This window comes from Megachile rotundata, chromosome 4 (assembly GCF_050947335.1).
Source record: "Megachile rotundata isolate GNS110a chromosome 4, iyMegRotu1, whole genome shotgun sequence".
NCBI classification, from domain to species: domain Eukaryota; kingdom Metazoa; phylum Arthropoda; class Insecta; order Hymenoptera; family Megachilidae; genus Megachile; species Megachile rotundata.
Window position 1 is genome coordinate 20,177,020 of NC_134986.1, and position 19,560 is coordinate 20,196,579.

Below are 19,560 nucleotides of genomic sequence, written 5' to 3' on the forward strand. Positions count from 1 at the left end.
GTTTCTTTTCCACGTGTCCCAAAGCAGATAATAAAGAATGAAGGAAGAGGTATTTCTTTCCAGAAGAAACATCGTATTGCGTAACAAAAAAGGTTCGATTTATTGTTCATAACTTATGTTAAAATAGATGTATAATCATAATAATATTAATAATAATTAATAATCATAATAATAATAATAATATCGACAGAGCCAATAAAATCTACGATCGTGGTGTTTCTTTATTCTCTTCACATTTAACTAGATTGTTTTCGTTTTACAGATATACCTCAGAAAAATACACTTCTCTTTCTCCCTCTCCTTTCGTTTTACATTCCTTGTATTCCATACGGAAACAGTTAAGAGTAATAAAAAATATCGTTCGACGAATTATCGTTCATCGCGTGCGCGTGAACGCGTATTTTTATTCGTATTATTTGTTCTCGTGTTTAAATATGTATCTCTTTTGTTTGTTCATCACAGATTACTCCTTCTCGAGAAAAATACAGGCCACAGATTTTCTAACGAGCTAATATAATGAATTCTCTTCCCTTTAATTCGTTCATGGCCAACGTTTAAAATAATTGATCGACGAGCAACGATCGAGGATAAAGGAAAAATCTATCTTTTTTTTTTCTTTTCATATTTTCTCATACGTAATATACGCATTTATATAATTGTAATAATATAACAGTGTCAGCGATAAAACTACTCGTTTCTTCGTGTACAAAGGAACGAGTATATGTTCAACAATTACTTGAAACATTCGTTACAGAGCCATAACGCGTGTACATCCTCTCTTCTGCAATAATTCTTCGCAAACACGTTTACTTTCTGGCACAGAAGTGAAACATTTACACGCACACGGTAAGATCCTGTACAAAAATAAGGAGCAGCATTTAAGCGGTTATTGTTCTTCGCGAAGATATTTCAGAAACTTTACTTTCCTCGTGTTCATCCCTTTTTTCCTAATCCTCGCTAAACGCGCGCTCGTTCTTCGTCTCTTAATTTTTTGCTTCTCTTTTCTCGCACTTTTATTTTCGTTTGCTTTTCCTCGGACCGCGCATGGAACTCGTTCTACGGACGCTCCTAGTTTGCATATTTAACAATTTGTTCAATCTCGTTAAATCATGTATACTTAACGTACGTATGTATATAACTATGTAATATGTATATATATATATTCTAAGATTTCCTATAAAAAAGAAGTTTCGTCGCCTGGTGAACGAACAACCATACGATTTCGAAAAACCGTTTCTACTTGTAAGTTCAATTAATAAAAATGAAATGTTAGTAAGTTTGGACCATTTTTTGCTTTGCTTGCTTAAAGACATCCTCGTGTAGTTACTATTATTGTCCATTGTTCTTTCTTGATTAATTTCGATTTCAAGTTCAGTCGATATTCTTCTATTTTTATTTTACTTGAAGAGTACAAGTGTCCAACACTTTAGAACCGCGTGTTAAAGCAAAGAATGGGAGATCCATTTTATGGACGCTCACAAAATAAAGATAGCCAAGTATAAAAAGAAGCTATTTATCTTTCTCGAGAATTACATCTGAACCATAAAGAGATAAGCCATAAGGATAACTCGAAAAATTCTTTTACGTTCATGAACTGAAGATATTTATATTTAAATAAAGATAGGCCTATAAATATCAGATTCACGAAATCGTACGATTGATGTTACCCTAAAGTTTTCTATAAAAATAATACAACAAGCTTCGCTATGTTACGTGTATAAGTCGTTAGCCGTACGATCTTACATATTATAACAAAATAATTAATATCGTAACGCGGCAACAATCGATCGGTAAAAGTTGCGTTTCATCTAAATTCTCTAAGCGTAAAAGTGTGTGTTCTATTTCTTGGTGTTCAGCGCGAGAGAAAAAAAAGAATATTCTGTTCCTCTTTTTCGTTAATTACAAAACGAACTTTGTGAAAACTGGATTGACTAGCGATCTTTTAAAATCTTCTATTAGAAAAAGAAAGAAGAAGAATCATGTACGAGTGACTGCTCGGAAAGATGACCAGAGAAAGTGGAAGATAAAAAGATGAAGAAAAACGAAACGATGACTCGATTTTTGAACTTTTAATATTTTTCATACTTTGATAGCTGCCGTCGCTAATTACCAAAATGTAAATTTCTACGTTATTACCGTTAATATTCGTGTTATTACTAATGCACAAATTATACCTCGAAATGTGGTAATTTTGCATGGTACAAAAGTTACGGATGTAATATTACCTCCATACGGCTATCCTATAAAATTAATGTTGCAACTGCAATTAATTATTACAAACTCATGAATACGATAACAGCCATCAAAGTATTCGGACTACTATATCACATATTTCGAAGATATCGTGATAGACGTATATATGTATTTTTGGGCGTTCAAAGAGCATTCTCGTGTCTTTTCTTTTCCTTCTTTTCCAGGCATCGAAATCTCCCAGGCGCGTACGTTCAATGGCACTTGCACTGTGTAAAGCTTACGCAACATATATGTACATGATACAAGTACATAATGCCTTTAAGAGTTTGTACGTTGTTCGTATATATCGTTAGAATTCATCTTTGGCTTCGAAGCGTCTTGTATATTCTTTCTTTCTTTCTCTCCTTTCACCCTAAAATACATCTATTTAGAAGCTCAATGAAAATATTCTGCGAAGATATTATACGTGTCCTCTCTCTCTTTCTCTCTTTAAATATACACTGCATAATACGTATATATTTCTTCTGACGATGTTAAGACGATAAATTTTGCAGCATTTTCATTGAAACTAGCTGCGCAAACGTTCGCTAAATTGTCTTTTTTTTGGTCAGTCCTTATGTACAATGTTATATATGTATTAATTTTCTCTTTTTTCTAAGACTGTATGATATTTTCGTAGATATTTCTGGGTTTAAGACACGACAGTGTTCCAGGGATTAGAGTTGATCGTTCAACGTTTCGTTAGAGGAAGTGTGTCGGGGAATCGAGTATCCCTAAAGTTGCGCTCCAAAAATTACTTCGCTTCTCGCGTAAATTCACTGGTTCTTTGTTTTCGTTTGTTCTTTGAATAAAAAGTAATCGGTTAACGTCGATGCTCGTAAATCGATCGAAAATTACGATAGCTAGTGTATTTATAATGGCTAACACGCTTCTCGCGGAATGAGAAACGGTTCAATTAAAACGCTTAGTACCGCACGCTATAAGTGTTACGCTAGGCTGTGTTCGTATATTACGCTACGTTTAAAAAGTTAGAAAAAAAAACATGGTAAAAGATTCTATTAAAAAACGTGTTTTCTAAGGATTGAATTGGTTAAAAAATAAGAGCGGCTAACAAAGCGGAATACAGGTATTGTATCGATTAAAGAACAAATAAAGAAAAAGAAACGCCTTCTGCGGATGATTAATAACTACTCGGGACTAGACCTAAAATTGGCTATCAAGATAAATTTAATCCTAAAATTCGTTTATCTCGTGTGTTTCTCCTATATATAATCATCTATTAGAATATATTCGATCGGTGAGTGAACTTTGATAAATAGTAGACCAATTACGTATTAGTTATGCAGCTATAAAATAAAGTGCAAAATATAGTCTTATTCTTTTACCCTTACGAAATTCAATACGTCTAATAAAAACAGTCTTCCAACTTTAAACATTAAAATTGCGGTGCATCTTCAATCGAACAGCAAATTTATTCGAAAATAAACTGTCTCTTTAACGTGGGACTATTAATATCATATTTCTAAAAGAAATGGAAATTTAATTCGAATCCTGGATGCCTAAGTAATTGTCTCGACAAATACGATCGTTCAAGAAATGCATAATATCGTAACGCACGATAAAAGTAAACTTCGTGGAACATCCTCCACTTATAATATTTGACGTGTTCTCAGTCTCATTCGTTATTGCCGATCACTGTAAGTATAATTTATGAAGCACTTAAATACCTGTGTCATTTTAATACTCTAGCATGCGAACATTCTTCTGCCAATTGTATACGTTTAATATACGTTATAAAAAGCGAAGAATGTACGGTTGCGTGCAGCTTAGGTTTCCTTTAGTCAAGGGTAAGGGTAAGGAAAAGAGTATCCTACTGAACAGAGACAAGTTTTAAAACTAAATTCTCCTTGTTCGAAAATTTGGTGAGATGTTTCTCCCCCTACGCTAATCCTTATCCAAAGGAAGCCTACATTGCATCAAACTATACAAGGCGGTTTGAGAATAGGTTAAGACAGTAAAGTAGGTAAAACTGCTTTAAATTTGTAAAATACCTGCTGCCTCTCTTTCATCGAAGAATAATTCTCCAATTAAAATACTGCAAGAACGACTTTAAAACGAGACTGTTAACAAACGAAACGAATAAACTTGTCCCACGAAACGTATAGTCTATCCCTGACTGTGACGTAATATCTTAGCAACAGATTAGATGTGAAATTGGAACCAGGACATGCAGAGAATGATCGATGTTTTCATCTCAGTCTAATCGACGCTTTAAATGCATTCACGCAACCGTATTTTAATAGAGTTGGTACTCTTGGAATTTTCGGCACAGCTTATCGATCTCCTCGTACCTTAACTGCGAGCTTACAGGGCTGGAAGCCCTAGTGGCGGGCGCGGTTCTACTACGTCGTACAAAACTCCTTAATGGTATCTTACTGTGTCCCTGATTATGATTCACGTCTAACGTTGAATACCGCCTCAACGCACGACGTAGGCGTTCCGTGGACGCGTAGTCGGTCACCTCCAGGCTATGTTGTTCTTTCAGATTAGGCTTGGTCTCTTTCGAGTCTAGCAATTTTAAACTAAAGTTCGCGGAGTGACGTTTAGTCCTGTCTAGCATGCACTTCGTCTGCACGACTTTAGGCTTGTCCTTTTCTAAGATTAACGAGTTTCGTCGCTTCATTTTATCGTCCATGGGTCTTTCCTGATTGACGCCAAAGCCGAACCTCGACCTCATCATTGGCCCAAGATATCCTGGGTTCTTCTTATCGAGTTGTTGAGCAGACTGCTTCACGAGACTTAAACCATCCTCGCAATCGATCGAAGTCCTGACATTGTTCGTCTGGTCAGCACCGTTCGTTTTACGCTTGATACAATCCTCGTATTCCACGGAAGAGTTTCTCTTGGGCTTGCCTTTGTCGAAGCTCATACTTGTTGTCCGTCCACCAGCACGATTCACATTGAACGAGGTTCTCCTCTTGCCAAACACTGGATCTTGAAGATGAGGTATCTTGGAAACGCTCTGAGAGAATTGCGCCGGTATTCTGATACCAGCATCCACAAGGAACTCGTCGTCCGACAGCATAACAGGTATCTCGGGCATTGAGCTACAAGGCCAACAAGGGTTATAATGAGCTGGAAACGTTCTGAGAGTGGCAGTGTCCTTGCTGGCTATGTTAGTAGGAAACTCGCGTGCATAATTTCGGGTTAGTAGGAAATTTTGCTGCGACCTTCGCCTGTTCTCTCTCATGATCGCCAAGAAGACAGACTTCGCGTAAGCGGACGAGGGACAAGAATGGAAAGCGTAGTCTTCCGCGTAGTCGCATTCGCACGTTTCTGGCCACAGTATAAATGGCAACGCTAATTTCGAACGGCTTTGCTGCGCCTTTTGCGTAACGTAATCACTGCACGATCCGTTGTCAAAGTTAGTAGTATCGGTTGTGTTAATGTTTGAGTTGGTATGCCCTATTCTTTCCCAAGGATGTGCTAGTTGAATTCTGTTAGATGTAAAGCGTGCAGAACTTAATATTAGACTTCTGTTAATATTATTAGTAAGTTAAAAAGATGTCAATGTTAGATTTTAGCTCGTAAGTCAGTCTCAAAAACATCTACGAATGCTTTAACGAGCTGTACAATTATATCTGATTGAAATTAGTATCATTAAATTAGATGTTAGTATTGTGTTTAAAGCTAATGTTACTTTCATTTCTAAATACAGTAAATGAAGAAGTACATAGTTCGCATACCTCCCTTTCGATGGTTCACTCGACTGACGAGGAGACGGTACACGATCTAGAACATATGCGATTCATTTTACTTGTTAATTTAAAACTCTAAGCTTGTACCAACAAGAAACATGATATGAATTCACCTTGAGATGTCGGCTGCGATCTGAAAAAAATAAAATATGTTAAATTAGTTGTGCGTACGACGAGAAGTTTTTTAGGTTAAGATTTACAATTTCAACAAAAATGTAACTTACACTGACTTCCCAGCGGTATCAATAGTTGCCCGACGCCAACTACCTATAAGTATATTTTAAAATTACATTTCATGTCGCTGTGACATTTATTTATTGAAATTCATTAAGACATACCCCTTTTCGCTGTTGCTCCCCTCCCTGGTGGAGATTTTCCAATAGCTATTCCTGACAATCTTTTTTCTTCTTCTAATTTTCTATTATCTTCGGCATCTTGTTTTGTAAGTGTACCGGTTGGCTAAAATAAAATATTTTATTAGGAATACTTCACGTTATATACGTCTAATCTATGTTTACGTCTACTTACAGTTTGACCTTCAAATTTAAGTTCTACTTCATCCAGTTTTTGTAAAGCTTCGGACAACGTGGCAAGCACATCTCTATCCTTTTCACTGTTTCTTAAATGTCTTATAGTTGCCTCTAACGCAGTTAACAATTTCTTATCGGTTGGCATCCGTAACTGACTCTTTAATTGAGGTAACAGAGAAACTACTTTCAATCTTATATTAGGTACATTATCTTCTGCCAAGTTCAATAAAACAGTAAAAAAGTGTTCCTTGAAATATACAGACGAGAAAATTTCCATGGCCTCTATCATCATACGAACGAACATCATTCTCACGTAACAATCAGGATTATTAGCCAACTGTCTGTATAATTTAATTCGAAGCTCTACCTTTTGCATAGGTTTCGTATTGTAACGTAAAAGAAAAAGGAACAAAGTTCCTGCAGCGAGACGTACGGGTATTGGCCTCTGAAAATTAACAGCGATAAAATAGCTTACCCAGTGTAGAATTCTTTAGCCTACTAAATATAAGTACTTGTTCTTGTAACTTACGGCGTGTAATATTCTGAAAAAAGCCATTGGCACGAAATATGAATAGATAAAATCACTTGAAAAGTATTTAGGTATTACTTCAAGTTGCGAATACATTAATACTGCTAATCTCCAATTGTGTGTCGATGCTATTTCCGATTCACATTTTAACAATGCTCTACCTATTTCCATAACTGTGGTATCCTGGTTTCAATAAATTATGCAATGTAGTACAGAGGAATTTATTATGCAGAATATAAGACGAAAGAAAATATACAAACCACCCTATCTATCCCGATAATTTGACTTTCGGCTAAACAATCAAGCGTTACTCCTAGATTAGGAACTAAACCTTGCAAAACTTCTTCAGAATTATCTTTTAATAATTTGATTATGTCTGTCGTTATTCGTCCGCTCTGCGGGCCCAATACCTTGGCCACCTGTATTTTATAAATGAAGTAATTATATTATACTATGCAACTATAGGGCGTAAAGAAATAGAAATTCTTACTTCATGAACTCCACATGCTACAGTTCTCCTAACCAAGAAATAGTGATCACTGGCTAATGCTGTGAATGTATGAAGCAAGGCGTCCGTGTCATCTGAAGAATTGGATACAAAGATAAACATTGCAGGCAAATTAAAAGCGCAAAACCTTCTGCATTCCACATATTTCTCATCTTCAGCAGGATTACTATTCATCTGAAACAATGCGATTCGTACACTGAACTTTATCTTGAAACTTCGTGTATATTGGTTTCACTTTTATATTTATATGTACTTACAAATGGAAGATTTGGTTTGGATTCTTTTTTTATACTCGTAAGAACACCCATTTGTGCAAGTTGCTGAAAGTACTTTAAAAACCATGTTTTCTCCAGAGGTTGTAAGGACTCTAAAATACGGATCGAATATCATACTGTAATCGCATATAAATATCAAATTATTAAAAGATCTTACTTTCGATGCCAAGTACGATTTTTCCGAACTCCTGAGCAATAACACATACTACGTTATCGTCTGACCGCATCGAATTTTCACATAATTTTTTTATAAGTGGCACTATGATAGTTTTTATCGAATCTGTAAACGATCATTGTAAAGACTGTATTTTGATTTCAAAGTAAATGTACATACAAAGTAATTAAGACGCAATTCACTACGAGTAAATTCAAAACGCTTTTAGTGCACAACTAATCATCAAGCATACCTTCCTGAAGATGAGGTAGCAAATGCGCTATTGTATGTACAGAGGCGCATCTTACATTGATTTCTTCGTCATTTGCTAATTCTACGAGAGATGGTAGCAAAGCAGGTTTTATAGACTCAGCACCAAGGCCTTCAGCAACAAAACGTAGCTGCAAGCAGATACTAGCTCGTACTTCACTATTTACATCCTGACAGAGGGAGTGTACCATTGGTAGAACTTCCTTCTGTATCCTGACAACAATTTTAATACGTATACTTATTTAACGACTTTATGAAAATAAAATTATCTTTTTTGGATATATATAGTTTGCACGCTATTAAAATTTTGTATATTTAATTCCTCAAAAATATTATTCAACTGGTACCCCCCTAGTAAAGCAAATTGATAATACTTCTGATAAGATGAAACATACTCACAGAGCAGATTCAAATCTTGTACAAATCTTTCCTAATATTGTGCTGCACGTTATCCTGGAGTGGACAGGTTGTGACAATTGTCCTTTGCTTATAGTCAATGGAAGAATCTGTATGATTTTATTTTTATTATCATCTGGTCGATATTACTATCATAGTAGATTCGAATAATGTTTAAATTTTGTTAATCGATTGTACCATCAAAGCTATGTCAAATACATAGCGATTCATTTGCAACAAGTGATTTCTGATAGAGTACTTGATGCTTAGTCTAGCGCAGAACAACAAAAACAAGTCAACTTTATTACTGATCTACTATAATTTAAGTATTATGAAATTACACGTGTGCTACATGAGATGACAACCTATTTGCCCTTCTATATGATGTTTTCTGAATATCAATTTCTAAGATCATCTATACAAACCTGCTTTCTTATGACTTCTACCGGCAGTAACTCTATCACATCCAGTAAGGTCTCCAGCCATGCATGACAGATAACTTTAAATGTATATATACATGTTTAATTATGTAGAATAACACCAAATGCATGAAAATGTAGATACAGGCTTAGCTAGCAATTCTAACTTACAAGTGGAAAAAATTACTTTACCTGGATCACGCTTTTCAAGCGAATTTAAGATACTTTGGAGGAATGTTCGACTGAAGACATTATGGCTGACAAGTTTCTGCTCTAATATCGTTTTGAACGTGGATGAAGCCGCAATGTGAAATTCTGTGGATGCAGTGGACAAGGACTGCTGTACTTTTGGTATCACACGAGTCATACATGATTCTGTGTCTGAGGCCAAGAGGTTTGGTAATGTTTGTATAAAATTAAGTTTTTGAATTTCATCGCCTTTCCTGAAAACATTATAAACATAAGAGCAAGATTACACTCGGCAAACTAATTTGTTATTAAAAAAATAAAAGTATTTTATTCAATTTACTTGGAATGAAATGTCACGACATTAATTTTCTACGGATAATTTCGTCACTCTCGCGTTATTTTCAAATGTATGCATCCTCCAAGGACAAGATCTTTATGTAACATGTCCTTTTGAAGCATGTGACAATGTTTTCACTGACATACTGTTTATATACGGAAAGTTACGTGCAGTACTGTGATTTTAACGCTTCATAAATTCGATATTAATAATTAATATCGCGATCGAATTATAAGAAACGATAGAAGAAAGAGACATTCGATGATACAGTTAATTTTCGGAGTAACCTACATCGAAGAACTGTACAATGCCTAATCACAGTCTTAGCTAAGTACTCGCGAATTACTCGTACGTATAATGTCATTTTTTTACGAGTGTCTGTTCTTTAAAAGACTATAATTAGCGACTCTTAGATGATAGGACAGTACACCTCTTGAACGACGCTGCGTTATTTTTAGAAACCATGCACGAGTTCGTACGAAAATGAAACGGGCAAGAAGAGCGGGGCCGCGATTACGAGCGCATGATTTTCTAACTGAAAACTATCTCCTCTAAACTACTTACTGAGGGGATGCGCTCTTGAACAGAGCTTCTTCTTGCAACATTTTCAAGGCGCATCTTATTCAACGATAATACGAGGAAACGGCCAATACACCAATCGATCTTTTACACGAATGACGATACACGCGTACGCACTCTCATGACGCACTTAAACGCAAGAAAAACAACACGACGGAACGTAGATGACAACTAAACTGGGCTCTGACTCCAAGGTATCGATTATATCTGACTTAGCGTACGAGGTGTCGAGCATACCCGAATCTAACCGAAATAATCCGAGCGCGACCTACGTGCGCTGCTGATGAAAACACGTAATGCTGTCTCGCGCGTAATACAATAGAGTGATGCGTTGATCGGTAGCCGATGTTGTGTAATCCGATGAATCGATGTAGTCATTTTGCGATTCTCGTTCGATGATGCATATCAAGCTATGGAGCGTCGTTTGCACATTTCTAAAAAGGAATACTGTTTGCACTTCAGTATGCGCATATCCGATGAATATTAACATAGCAGTAAAATCTCGCTAATGACTCTGAACAGGTTTATAAACGCGTGACAATCTACTATGTACTCAGCGCTCAACAAAGGATCTGTGGCCGGAGCACAATAGCACGTATAAAGCTACAAGCATCGCACGAAAACCATTTTTGTTGGCACAGTCATCATTTAGCGTTATACAAAATTAATTGATTACGTTACACAGCCTGAATACGATAATCGAGCGGAATTACGTAGTTTCATTGAAGGCTCGATACGGTGGTTTATCGAGGCATCATTGCGCGAAATTGCTATGATTACAGAACTTCAAGGATAACGTCGATCTTATAAAAGCTGAATTTTCACTTTCAGCGGAAGCGACATGTATTTCAGATTACTTACGTCAGAAGATGAAGTGCCCTGTCTATGGGCCTTTTCTCCAAGTTAGGATCTAGACTGTGCTTTTTTAACTGCTCTTCGTCCTAAGGATATATTTTTTGTTCAAGTGTCGATCGATTCGAGAAACTTACAATATTACGTACTCTTATATCGGGTATAGGTTTATCTAGCTGAAGGCTGGCGAACTCCTCGTAGTCCATAAACATTTTGCTCGCATTTTATGGTAGAGACGCGCGTATGTAACCCCATGCATTTGAAATAATTTAGCAGGAAAAGGAGCGCGTGTTCAGGTTACGTTCGAACGGTAATGAAAACACGATCGTTTGCGATTTGATTTGTCAGAAGTGGTCATTGGTATACTACATGGGAGAACAAACATTAAGATAATCGAACACACGCAACTGTATAAAATACGAAATATATTTACTTTCATAGCATGTCGTATAATTTATATAGATAAGTATACATACCTTACCGGCATTGCATAGTATATCATATACGTTTAGCGATATAAAAGATTACAGTGTACATTGATATATACAAAAAACGAAAAGTTTGAATGTGGTTAAAACACACTGACAACTTCTGCGTACACCTTATACAATCAAGATAATCGCCTGTTTGCATCCGCGTACGAAGCACTTTACGATTTATGTTTGCGAACTTAAAAAAAAAATGAGAGAAAGATTATAATTAACAGAGAAAGAGAGAGAAAAAGAGAGAGAAGACGAGTTATTAATTGTCATGTTTATTCCACGATGTACCAATTTCCTGATAGAAATTATAAAGGAAATGAAATACGAATATACAGAGAATGGAGAGGGGAACTTGATAAAACGCGATGGGGGCAGTTGACGCTGTTTTGTTGCTCGAAACGAGTCTTCGAACGTGGAACGATCTTGAAATTCCGAGACATTTCGATTGAGAGATGTGCGCTTGGCTACGTGAACGTATTTAAAGATGACGCGGGAGACAACGAATGGAAACGAATATCTCCCTTTTCTCGGCGTGGTTGCAATCAAATTTGCATTTTATTATAGGTTATTCGTTCCGCGAATATTGAATGCTAAACGACTTCGTTACACTGCAACATTTTTCCTCGAATGTCCACGGAGATCTTTTTTTTCATCGTATCGGTTCGACGCGCAGTTTACACACGTTACATTGTATCATTTTTACAAATATTTCCCGCGTAAGAAAACGATTACGAATAATATCATTTCGACATAAGTCTTGTCCGCTACAGTCTATATACTTAACAATAATAATTCTATATGAACGTCTAATTAGAAAAAAGGGAAGAAAAGAAACCTAATAATTAAGGCTCGTGGAAGCACCCTGAATCACTATATAACAGTCAAATTTATCGCTAAAGAGAATCACCAACAACGAATAGCGTTTTCCTTGACTTTACTATTTTACGCGTACAATTATTTTTCTTTTATATAAATTTCTCTCCTCGGATTTGTTGGGTCATAACGTTCCTCGTTGACGACGTAATTAGATACTCTACATGTCGCTATATATTGTTGCTGATATATCGCACGTGCGTTCCCAGTTTTGGACTAGTTTCAGTCGTAACGAGACCACGCGTGTACGCGAGCCAACGCGTACACACGATGACCTCGAACCTGCGACTTATCGGTTCTTTGATTTCGTCGAAGGCGCGCGGACACATTCGTTTCGTGGCACCTTGTTTTAAACGTAACTCTCGTCATCAACGACGGATCTTCCGTATCCTAGATGTCTCGTGGTAACCGAAGCACGAGGTTGAGGAGGTGGACGATAAGGAGGCGGCGGCGGCAGAGACCTTGACCTTCCGGCCACTTTGTGTCTGTCTTCCAGATTCATGTGCACCGGTGGCAGATGCCTCAGTCGTGGAGGAAGCGGTGGCGGTGTATCCGGCCAAGTTCTCTCCTCGTCCTCGTCCTCGTCGCCGTACAAATCGATCGCCTCGGCTTGCTTGAACGAGTACAGATCGTTTCTCTCTCTTGCGCTGTACATCTCGTTCGTTCTCTCCCTATTACCATAGATACTACTTTCAGATTCGTATCTCTCCGTGCGCGTCGACTCTTTGTTCACGTATATCTCGCTCTTCACTTTCTTGAACTCGTACAGATCGCTGCCCGAGTGGTAGCTACCGTTCTGCGAGACAGGAGATTCCCGATTAACATACATTTCCGACTTGACCTTTTTGAACTCGTTGAAGCGTTCCTTCTTGAACTCGTATCGGTCGCTGGACAGAGACGAGTCGCCCGCCAGATCCTGTTCCGAATTATGAATCGAGACCCGTTCCGTACAGATATCCTGTTGCGTCGCTCTCTCGTACTCCGACCTGAGATCTCGCGTGATGTCCAGCTGCGAGTTCCTGTAAATGTCCTTACAATTCTCCACGTTTTCCTTCATCGAGTCCTGCCTGAGGTATTCCCTGCTGTAGATGTCTTTCTCGTCGAACCTGTCCTTGCGATGATCGTGTTCGTCGAGCTTCGTTCGAGGTGTCCTCTTCAGCTGAGCTCTCAGCCAGTCTTGCCTCTGAAAATTTGGATTCGGGTAACCAATACCGTTCTTCTCTTCCCTGAAGCCGTGCTCGATACTGTTCGCGTGATGATTGGTCGCGGTGTAACCGTTTATTCTCTCTTCCCAACCACCGTAGACGCGAATGTACGACTTGCTGGTGGACTTGTCCTCCTTGACGAGCGACTTATCGAAGCTCGTCGTCGAAGCGTTCACGGCAGAATCCTCGGAGCCCACCGGAGATTCTGGAATGAACAGCTGACAATCCGACAGTGTCAGACCGGAGTCTCTCGAAAGAGACATGTGGTCTTTGCGAGGTGGTTCCGTCAGGTCCAGGCTGTCCAGGGAAAGCCCACCTGCTGCAACGAGATAATATTTTCAATAAAATACACAGAACGATCTCGTACGAGTGATACGTTCGATTTTCGGACTAAATCGAAATCGACGAAGAGGAGCAAGGTACTCACAGTGAAGGCTATCGGTACTCTCTTCGGCTCCGCTATCGCTGCGTTCTTCGCCGAACAATTGCGTGACACCCTCGCCGAAAAGAACCTCGCAATGACGAATTAGCATCTCTGTCAATGTAGGAATTACTTTGCCCTGATCGACCGAAGGATTTGGCGACCAAAGTAAACTCGGCCCGCAACAGATACCGAGATTACTGGCACACATGAAGTTGTGCTTCGACCTGCGTGCCACGTGATGCAGCACGCATATCAGGTGCGACAGAAGAGTGTAATTCGCTTTGGGTAGTCTATCTAAAATACTGGAACATACCATCGATCGTTTAATAATCGTGTACTATTTATAGAAATAATAAAGGCGTTTGTTCTTTACGAGAAGGGCGAATGACTTTCGGAACATTGATTTAATCCAAACAGCTCTGTTATGGAAGACTTGAAAAAAAAAATAGACTTCATAAATGAAAATAGACTTGATAACGATGTTTAGACAAATTTGATGTCCAGAAAGTTATTCCTTCTTTTAATTGAACATTCTCTTTAATAAACTTACTTCTTAATAGTTTGGACAGGATTTGGCGTGTCTAAGCTGTCCATCCACAGTGGAAGCAGGTGAGAAGTGAGAAGGGGATCCGGCAGATGCCTCAAGAATTCCTTGAGCAAAGCTGCCACCGCGATAATAGGAGCATCCTCCAAACAACTGGGATCACCGGTAGACTCGATCTGATCTCTCAGTTCTCTGACGATTCTCACGTTCCCAGATTTTCGGAAGATTCCCTGCGTGAATGGCCCTTTGGCAAACAGTTGCTGCAGCATCACTAACACGGGTTTAGGTAGTCCGTTCTCGTCCAGTTTGGACAAGTTGACTCCAAACAGACTGGGGTTCAACGACAGGGATCTCCTCAGCAATCCGGTGATCTTGGACTTGTTCTTCTTGACCGGTGACTTCGGTACAGGCCTGAGGATGAAGTGACAGGTGTCGTGGCCACTCTTGTTGCAATGTTCCAAATCGAAACCCTCTTCCGCGGATAGCGTATGCCGCAGATTGGATAATTTCACGGCGAAAGGTCTCTCGTGACCTATCAACGGATACGGTGCCTCGTCCGCGGACGTTCTAGCCCACAGTTGAAACGGTCCTTGCAGGTCCAACAATCGCGTGGCTAAATTGACGCAAGCTGCCGCCGTCATTTCGGATCCAACCATTATAGTCTTGCACTGCAAACACGGAAAAGAATGTAGCCTACATTCGGGTACAGGCACATGGCACTTCAGAGGAGATACACGTTCGGTCAAGTTAACGAAAAGACACTCGAGACTCGTTTAACCAGCAACGTCGAAACGGACTGGTTATTTAAGTGCAACGAGAGCTGCCTTGGTCGATAATGACCGCGTCGACCGAGGGAACCGCGTCGATAAAGAGCCAAAGATAGAGAAGGCTCCTTTTAGTGAGGAACGATCCACTCATCCACGCCCGTTGACGTCAATGATGTACATATATATGAACGGGGCATCTTTGAAGAGGAATGCTACTTCAGGAAGGTCAACCGATCGAACTCCCTGTGCGAAGAATGGACCGTGAAGGCGTGACCGCGTGTATCTCTCTGGTGCACGGCGACGGAGAGGAGGCGCACTTACGTATTCCGTGTTCGTGTCACTGTCGTGATACACGACTTGAATGTTCGTGTCCGGTGGCTCCTTCATACTCTCCTCTCGTACCAGCTCGGTCAGACGTCCCCACCAAAGATCCCTAGCTGCAGCAGTCCTGGGAACAAAAAGAAAACGATGTGATGCGATACAACAATGCCTAATCGAGCATCGCAATCCTCGGCAAAACGTAATTTCGACAGTCTAACACCTAGAGAGAGCTTGTGGTCTAAGGAGAGCTGGGAGCTAGGGAAAGCTTTAGAGAGGGAATGTAGGATCTAAGAACTTAGAAAGTAGAGGGAAATTTATGATCTGAAAGTATATTGCTGGAAGTCTAGATTCTAGGGAACCCAAGTCTTAGAAAAGCCTAGAAAGTCTAGGTCCTGGAAAGAACCTTAGGAGGATCCTCGGTTCTAAACGGAGTTTAAGTTCTAGAAGGAGTGTAGACTCTATAAAGAGTTGATTGCAGTATTACTCACGAGAAGGAGAGATTAGGAACTTACATAAAAGTGGCGACGACGTTCGTCGTCGGCCAGCCGAGGACGAAGCTGGTCTCCTGAGATTTACTCGTTTCGGCCACGTCTTCTATATGTCCGGCCGTTAGCCATAGCTCGCTCATTCTCACGGACTGCTTCAGTTTGTAATTACCACCGCTTCGAGCCTTTGCTATGAGTAACAAATCGGAGAACAGAAAGAGGTGTCTGTCCTGCGACTGTACACCCTGAAAACCGAGAAATATTATTAGTTTCGCTGGGAAGATTCCGATCTTGAGTTTGAAGCAAATGGTGCAATGGACATTCTTATACCAAGATTACTATATTCGTCTATTTCTTTCCATGAATGGAATCACGTATTCTATCGTTTCAACTATCGTTCATCTCTCGACTCGAGGAACAATTTAGAAACATAATTAGAAACAGTTTCTCTAATGTTTAGGCTTTCAATTTTAGAAACAATGCTTTATTTATAATATCCTCGTTAATCTTTCCTTTCAACTCCGCCGAATATTACAATATGTAACAATGCGAATTATTTGGACGCAGACAATGATGTTTACGATAAGTGCACATTGTTCTATTCACTTACCGTGGTGAATTGAACTGGAGTTTCCAGGAGGAAGGTTCTAGGCGGAGATTTTGGAGCCGGAGAGTTGCTAGACACGTTCAACGACTTTTGCGACAGCACTCTCGTCAGCCTTCCTGGATTTCCGCCGTTCCTCTTTCGAATCAGACTCTTCATCTTCTGTAACACGTAGAAATTACACTGTTCAACGTCCTAGAATAATAACGATAAAAAAAGTGCGAAACATCACGCAGAGATTCGCTATTGGAAATCGAGCGGAGAACATCGTCGCTATTGGGAACCTTGAGAAGAGATTAGCATTAAATTATCGTTCGGTTGGCTCGAGCTACGCTTCTATCCAGTTAACGTGCTCAAGGGTCAACAAAGTAACGACCAATTTTGATGCTCGGATCTAGGACATAAATTATTATCATCCTCGCAGCAGGCGGCTAATAACCGGACGGCAACGTGCCAAGCCGCATTAACTTTCGGCTGACTTAACAGCATTATTTCACCGACTCAATCCGCCGACAGTGAGGCATCGTCTCGCATAAAACCCGTTCGAAATTTTCACGAGCAACTACTGGTAGCTAGCTAACTCGTTAATGAAACTTGTACTTGAACCTAGCCAGTCAAACGAAACTGGTAGCTGGATGGCTATTCGGAGCAATTTCATTAAACGAGTCAGAGTTCTTTAAACTCTTCAAATATTACTGCAATAAAAACGTTCAATATCCTCTATATATAGTACTATTTTATTCTGCGTTTTTTACAAAGTTTAAAAATTTCCCAATGAAACTTCGATCAATTATACAAAAGTCACGAGGTATTCTTTCGCGTATCCTCGTCCGTTCACATCGAGCTACGTCTGACAAATAACAACGAAATATATCAAAGGGATCCAAGACACGTACGACGGGTACACGAAATTACAAACCGAGAAGACGGATTGATTAACATACTTCTCTTTGACAAGACAGACTGGGACTTCGGCTTAAGATCGAAACTTCTCTACCTCGTAATCCTTTTTCTTACGAAATCTCGACGTACGGTCCCCGTTGCTCTCTTCCAAGTGAGATTCACAACGTAACTCAACGTTGTCCCGAGCCAAACAGACTCTCACGTTCAAAGAAACGCCGTGTTTCTTTACGTTATCGTATGTTAATGAACGTTGTAGAAATCAAGGTAACGCGCCGCTGACTCGCGATGATTCTTCGCGATTCGAGGAAACGTTCCATCATCGTTCGCGGGAACACGCTCGACTGCTGCGTGCATAATGCGACTCGAGCATTGAGAAACGCGAGCACGCGGCTCGGAATGCGTGCGACAAACAATCTCTGCGACGACTAAGAAACTACTCTTGACAATATCTTACTCTTCACGCCCGGTATGCTAACCGATCACGTGGGAAGACGAATAAAAAGTCGACGAATGATGCCTGCACAGGATTTTGAGTAAATTTAGAAATTACTGTCGATTCGCCTCCTGCAACTGGAATGATAATTTGAAAGGATCGTAGATCGAATTGGACTACGAAGTACGGATCTATTCTAGGGATAGGGACGTAGGGAGTTATCGGAAATTTAGAGAAGTGTAGAGATCCAAAGATGTAAGTATCTGACACAGAGATCAAAGCACCGAGAGATTTAGGTGTTTTAAAATACGATGATCCACAGATCTAGATTTAGATCTCTGTCAATATAGATCCTACAGGGATCTACGATGAGTGAAAATTTCCATCGACGAGTTTACGAAAGTATTAAATACAGTATTTGAGTCACGACTTGCCAACGCTAAGTCATCATTATTAAAAGCAGATTTCAAACATTTTCTTTCGCTAGCATCTAAAAATACGCGTCCACTAACGCGAAGATGAAAATTTCTCTTTTTTTCTTCGAACGAAATTGCACGCTGTCGCCCTTAAAACTTGAACGAGCTAATTTATCGTGCGGATCAAAAAGCGCAACACACTTCCCGCTTAATATAATCTACACAAATAACATAGCAGACATTGTCATGGTAGAATGTCCCATGAGACGCGTGGGAAAGCATCGTGTCTGGTGTATGAACGAGCTTTCCACGAGTGCCAGGAAAAAAATGCAGTAAAGTCTCGTGAGAACCATTGAAACTCATCGTGCAACGTCTGCCTCTCTCTTTCCGCGCAAACTTGAGTCGCAGCGGAAGTGCGTTCGCGAACATTTTTCTACGCGAAATAACGAGACGAAAAATGAAAGTACCGTAGTGAGGACATCTCGTTCGTGTAGCCGGAGGTTGTCGCCAGGAAATAGTTCCTGGATTCGATGAAGGTCACCTTCCAGTTGACCGCGCTGGAGAACGGCGCCACTTCCGACGCTTCCGTTTCCGTTCTCCACCAGGTTTCGTGCCTCTTGGCCCAAGTACCTTTCGTATTCGGCCAGCCTCTGGACCTGAAACGTTAGAACCTTTCGTTAAATCAAGATTTTAACGTTAAAACGAATAAAACGTGTACGATATATCTTTTTAATCTGTTCGAACTTTCACGTATTCGTTTAGTTTTTTTTAATTCGACAATGAACGGTGAGAAATATCTTCTGTCGAATGATCCGGGTAACAAAAAATAGCGCGCTTTCGTTTCACCGCGACCACGCCTTCCAACGAATCGATGACTTTTTACGCAATTCCAGCGTTCGCGAACGGCAATTACGATAATGCAGAATTCGCGTTTGTGAAAGTAGGAAAAGGAAGCAATTGAGAAACTGGGAACGTTTCCTTTGCAAACGACGCGTGAAAATCGATATTGCATCGGCGAGCGGTAATGGGATCGGAACTCGGCTTCGTTTTCAGCCCTGAACGATCCAAATAATTGTTATTCGCGATACATCTAGGCGAGTTATGTAAATTCGAC

The 19,560-nt window shown here is 39.7% G+C and overlaps 2 protein-coding genes and 1 long non-coding RNA gene across 12 annotated transcripts in view; 1 reads left to right on the forward strand and 2 right to left on the reverse strand.

Annotated features, from left to right (window-relative positions):
• Positions 1–203: 203 nt before the first annotated feature.
• Positions 204–11,579, reverse strand: LOC100879061 (serine/threonine-protein phosphatase 4 regulatory subunit 4). Of its 6 annotated transcripts, none has more exons than XM_012290323.2 (17): positions 11,139–11,579; positions 10,999–11,078; positions 9,225–9,475; positions 9,039–9,112; positions 8,617–8,723; positions 8,201–8,430; positions 7,951–8,073; positions 7,776–7,885; positions 7,501–7,692; positions 7,271–7,429; positions 7,011–7,193; positions 6,480–6,926; positions 6,290–6,410; positions 6,176–6,218; positions 6,065–6,084; positions 5,940–5,985; positions 204–5,300 (listed from the first exon to the last, which is right to left on the reverse strand). In XM_012290323.2, exons 1-17 carry the CDS (start codon positions 11,199–11,201, stop codon positions 4,490–4,492), a joined length of 3,060 nt encoding a protein of 1,019 aa, XP_012145713.1. In that variant the 5' UTR covers positions 11,202–11,579; the 3' UTR covers positions 204–4,489. The 6 variants fall into 6 exon arrangements, with proteins under 6 accessions (XP_012145713.1, XP_076386459.1, XP_012145701.1 ...); XM_076530344.1 differs by having other exon boundaries at positions 204–5,690; XM_012290311.2 differs by lacking the exons at positions 10,999–11,078; positions 11,139–11,579 and adding an exon at positions 10,123–10,904 and having other exon boundaries at positions 204–5,690.
• On the forward strand, positions 9,765–12,277 carry LOC143264238 (uncharacterized). The gene is made up of 2 exons (XR_013037793.1): positions 9,765–9,906; positions 10,017–12,277. It is a non-coding gene; the product is annotated as an uncharacterized LOC143264238 (long non-coding RNA).
• LOC100878281 (uncharacterized) overlaps positions 11,728–19,560 on the reverse strand; it is a 159,411-nt gene continuing 151,578 nt past the window's right edge. For 4 of the 5 annotated variants that reach the window (XM_003699823.3, XM_076530342.1, XM_012290347.2 and 1 more), the window contains 7 exons: positions 18,914–19,102; positions 16,701–16,856; positions 16,118–16,335; positions 15,606–15,732; positions 14,524–15,185; positions 13,977–14,275; positions 11,728–13,868 (listed from right to left, as the gene is read on the reverse strand). In XM_003699823.3, coding sequence (XP_003699871.1) covers positions 12,694–13,868; positions 13,977–14,275; positions 14,524–15,185; positions 15,606–15,732; positions 16,118–16,335; positions 16,701–16,856; positions 18,914–19,102 — 2,826 coding nt within the window. In that variant the 3' untranslated portion in view covers positions 11,728–12,693. The remainder of the gene's footprint in view (positions 13,869–13,976; positions 14,276–14,523; positions 15,186–15,605; positions 15,733–16,117; positions 16,336–16,700; positions 16,857–18,913; positions 19,103–19,560) is intronic. The other variant, XM_076530341.1, reaches the window with a different exon arrangement.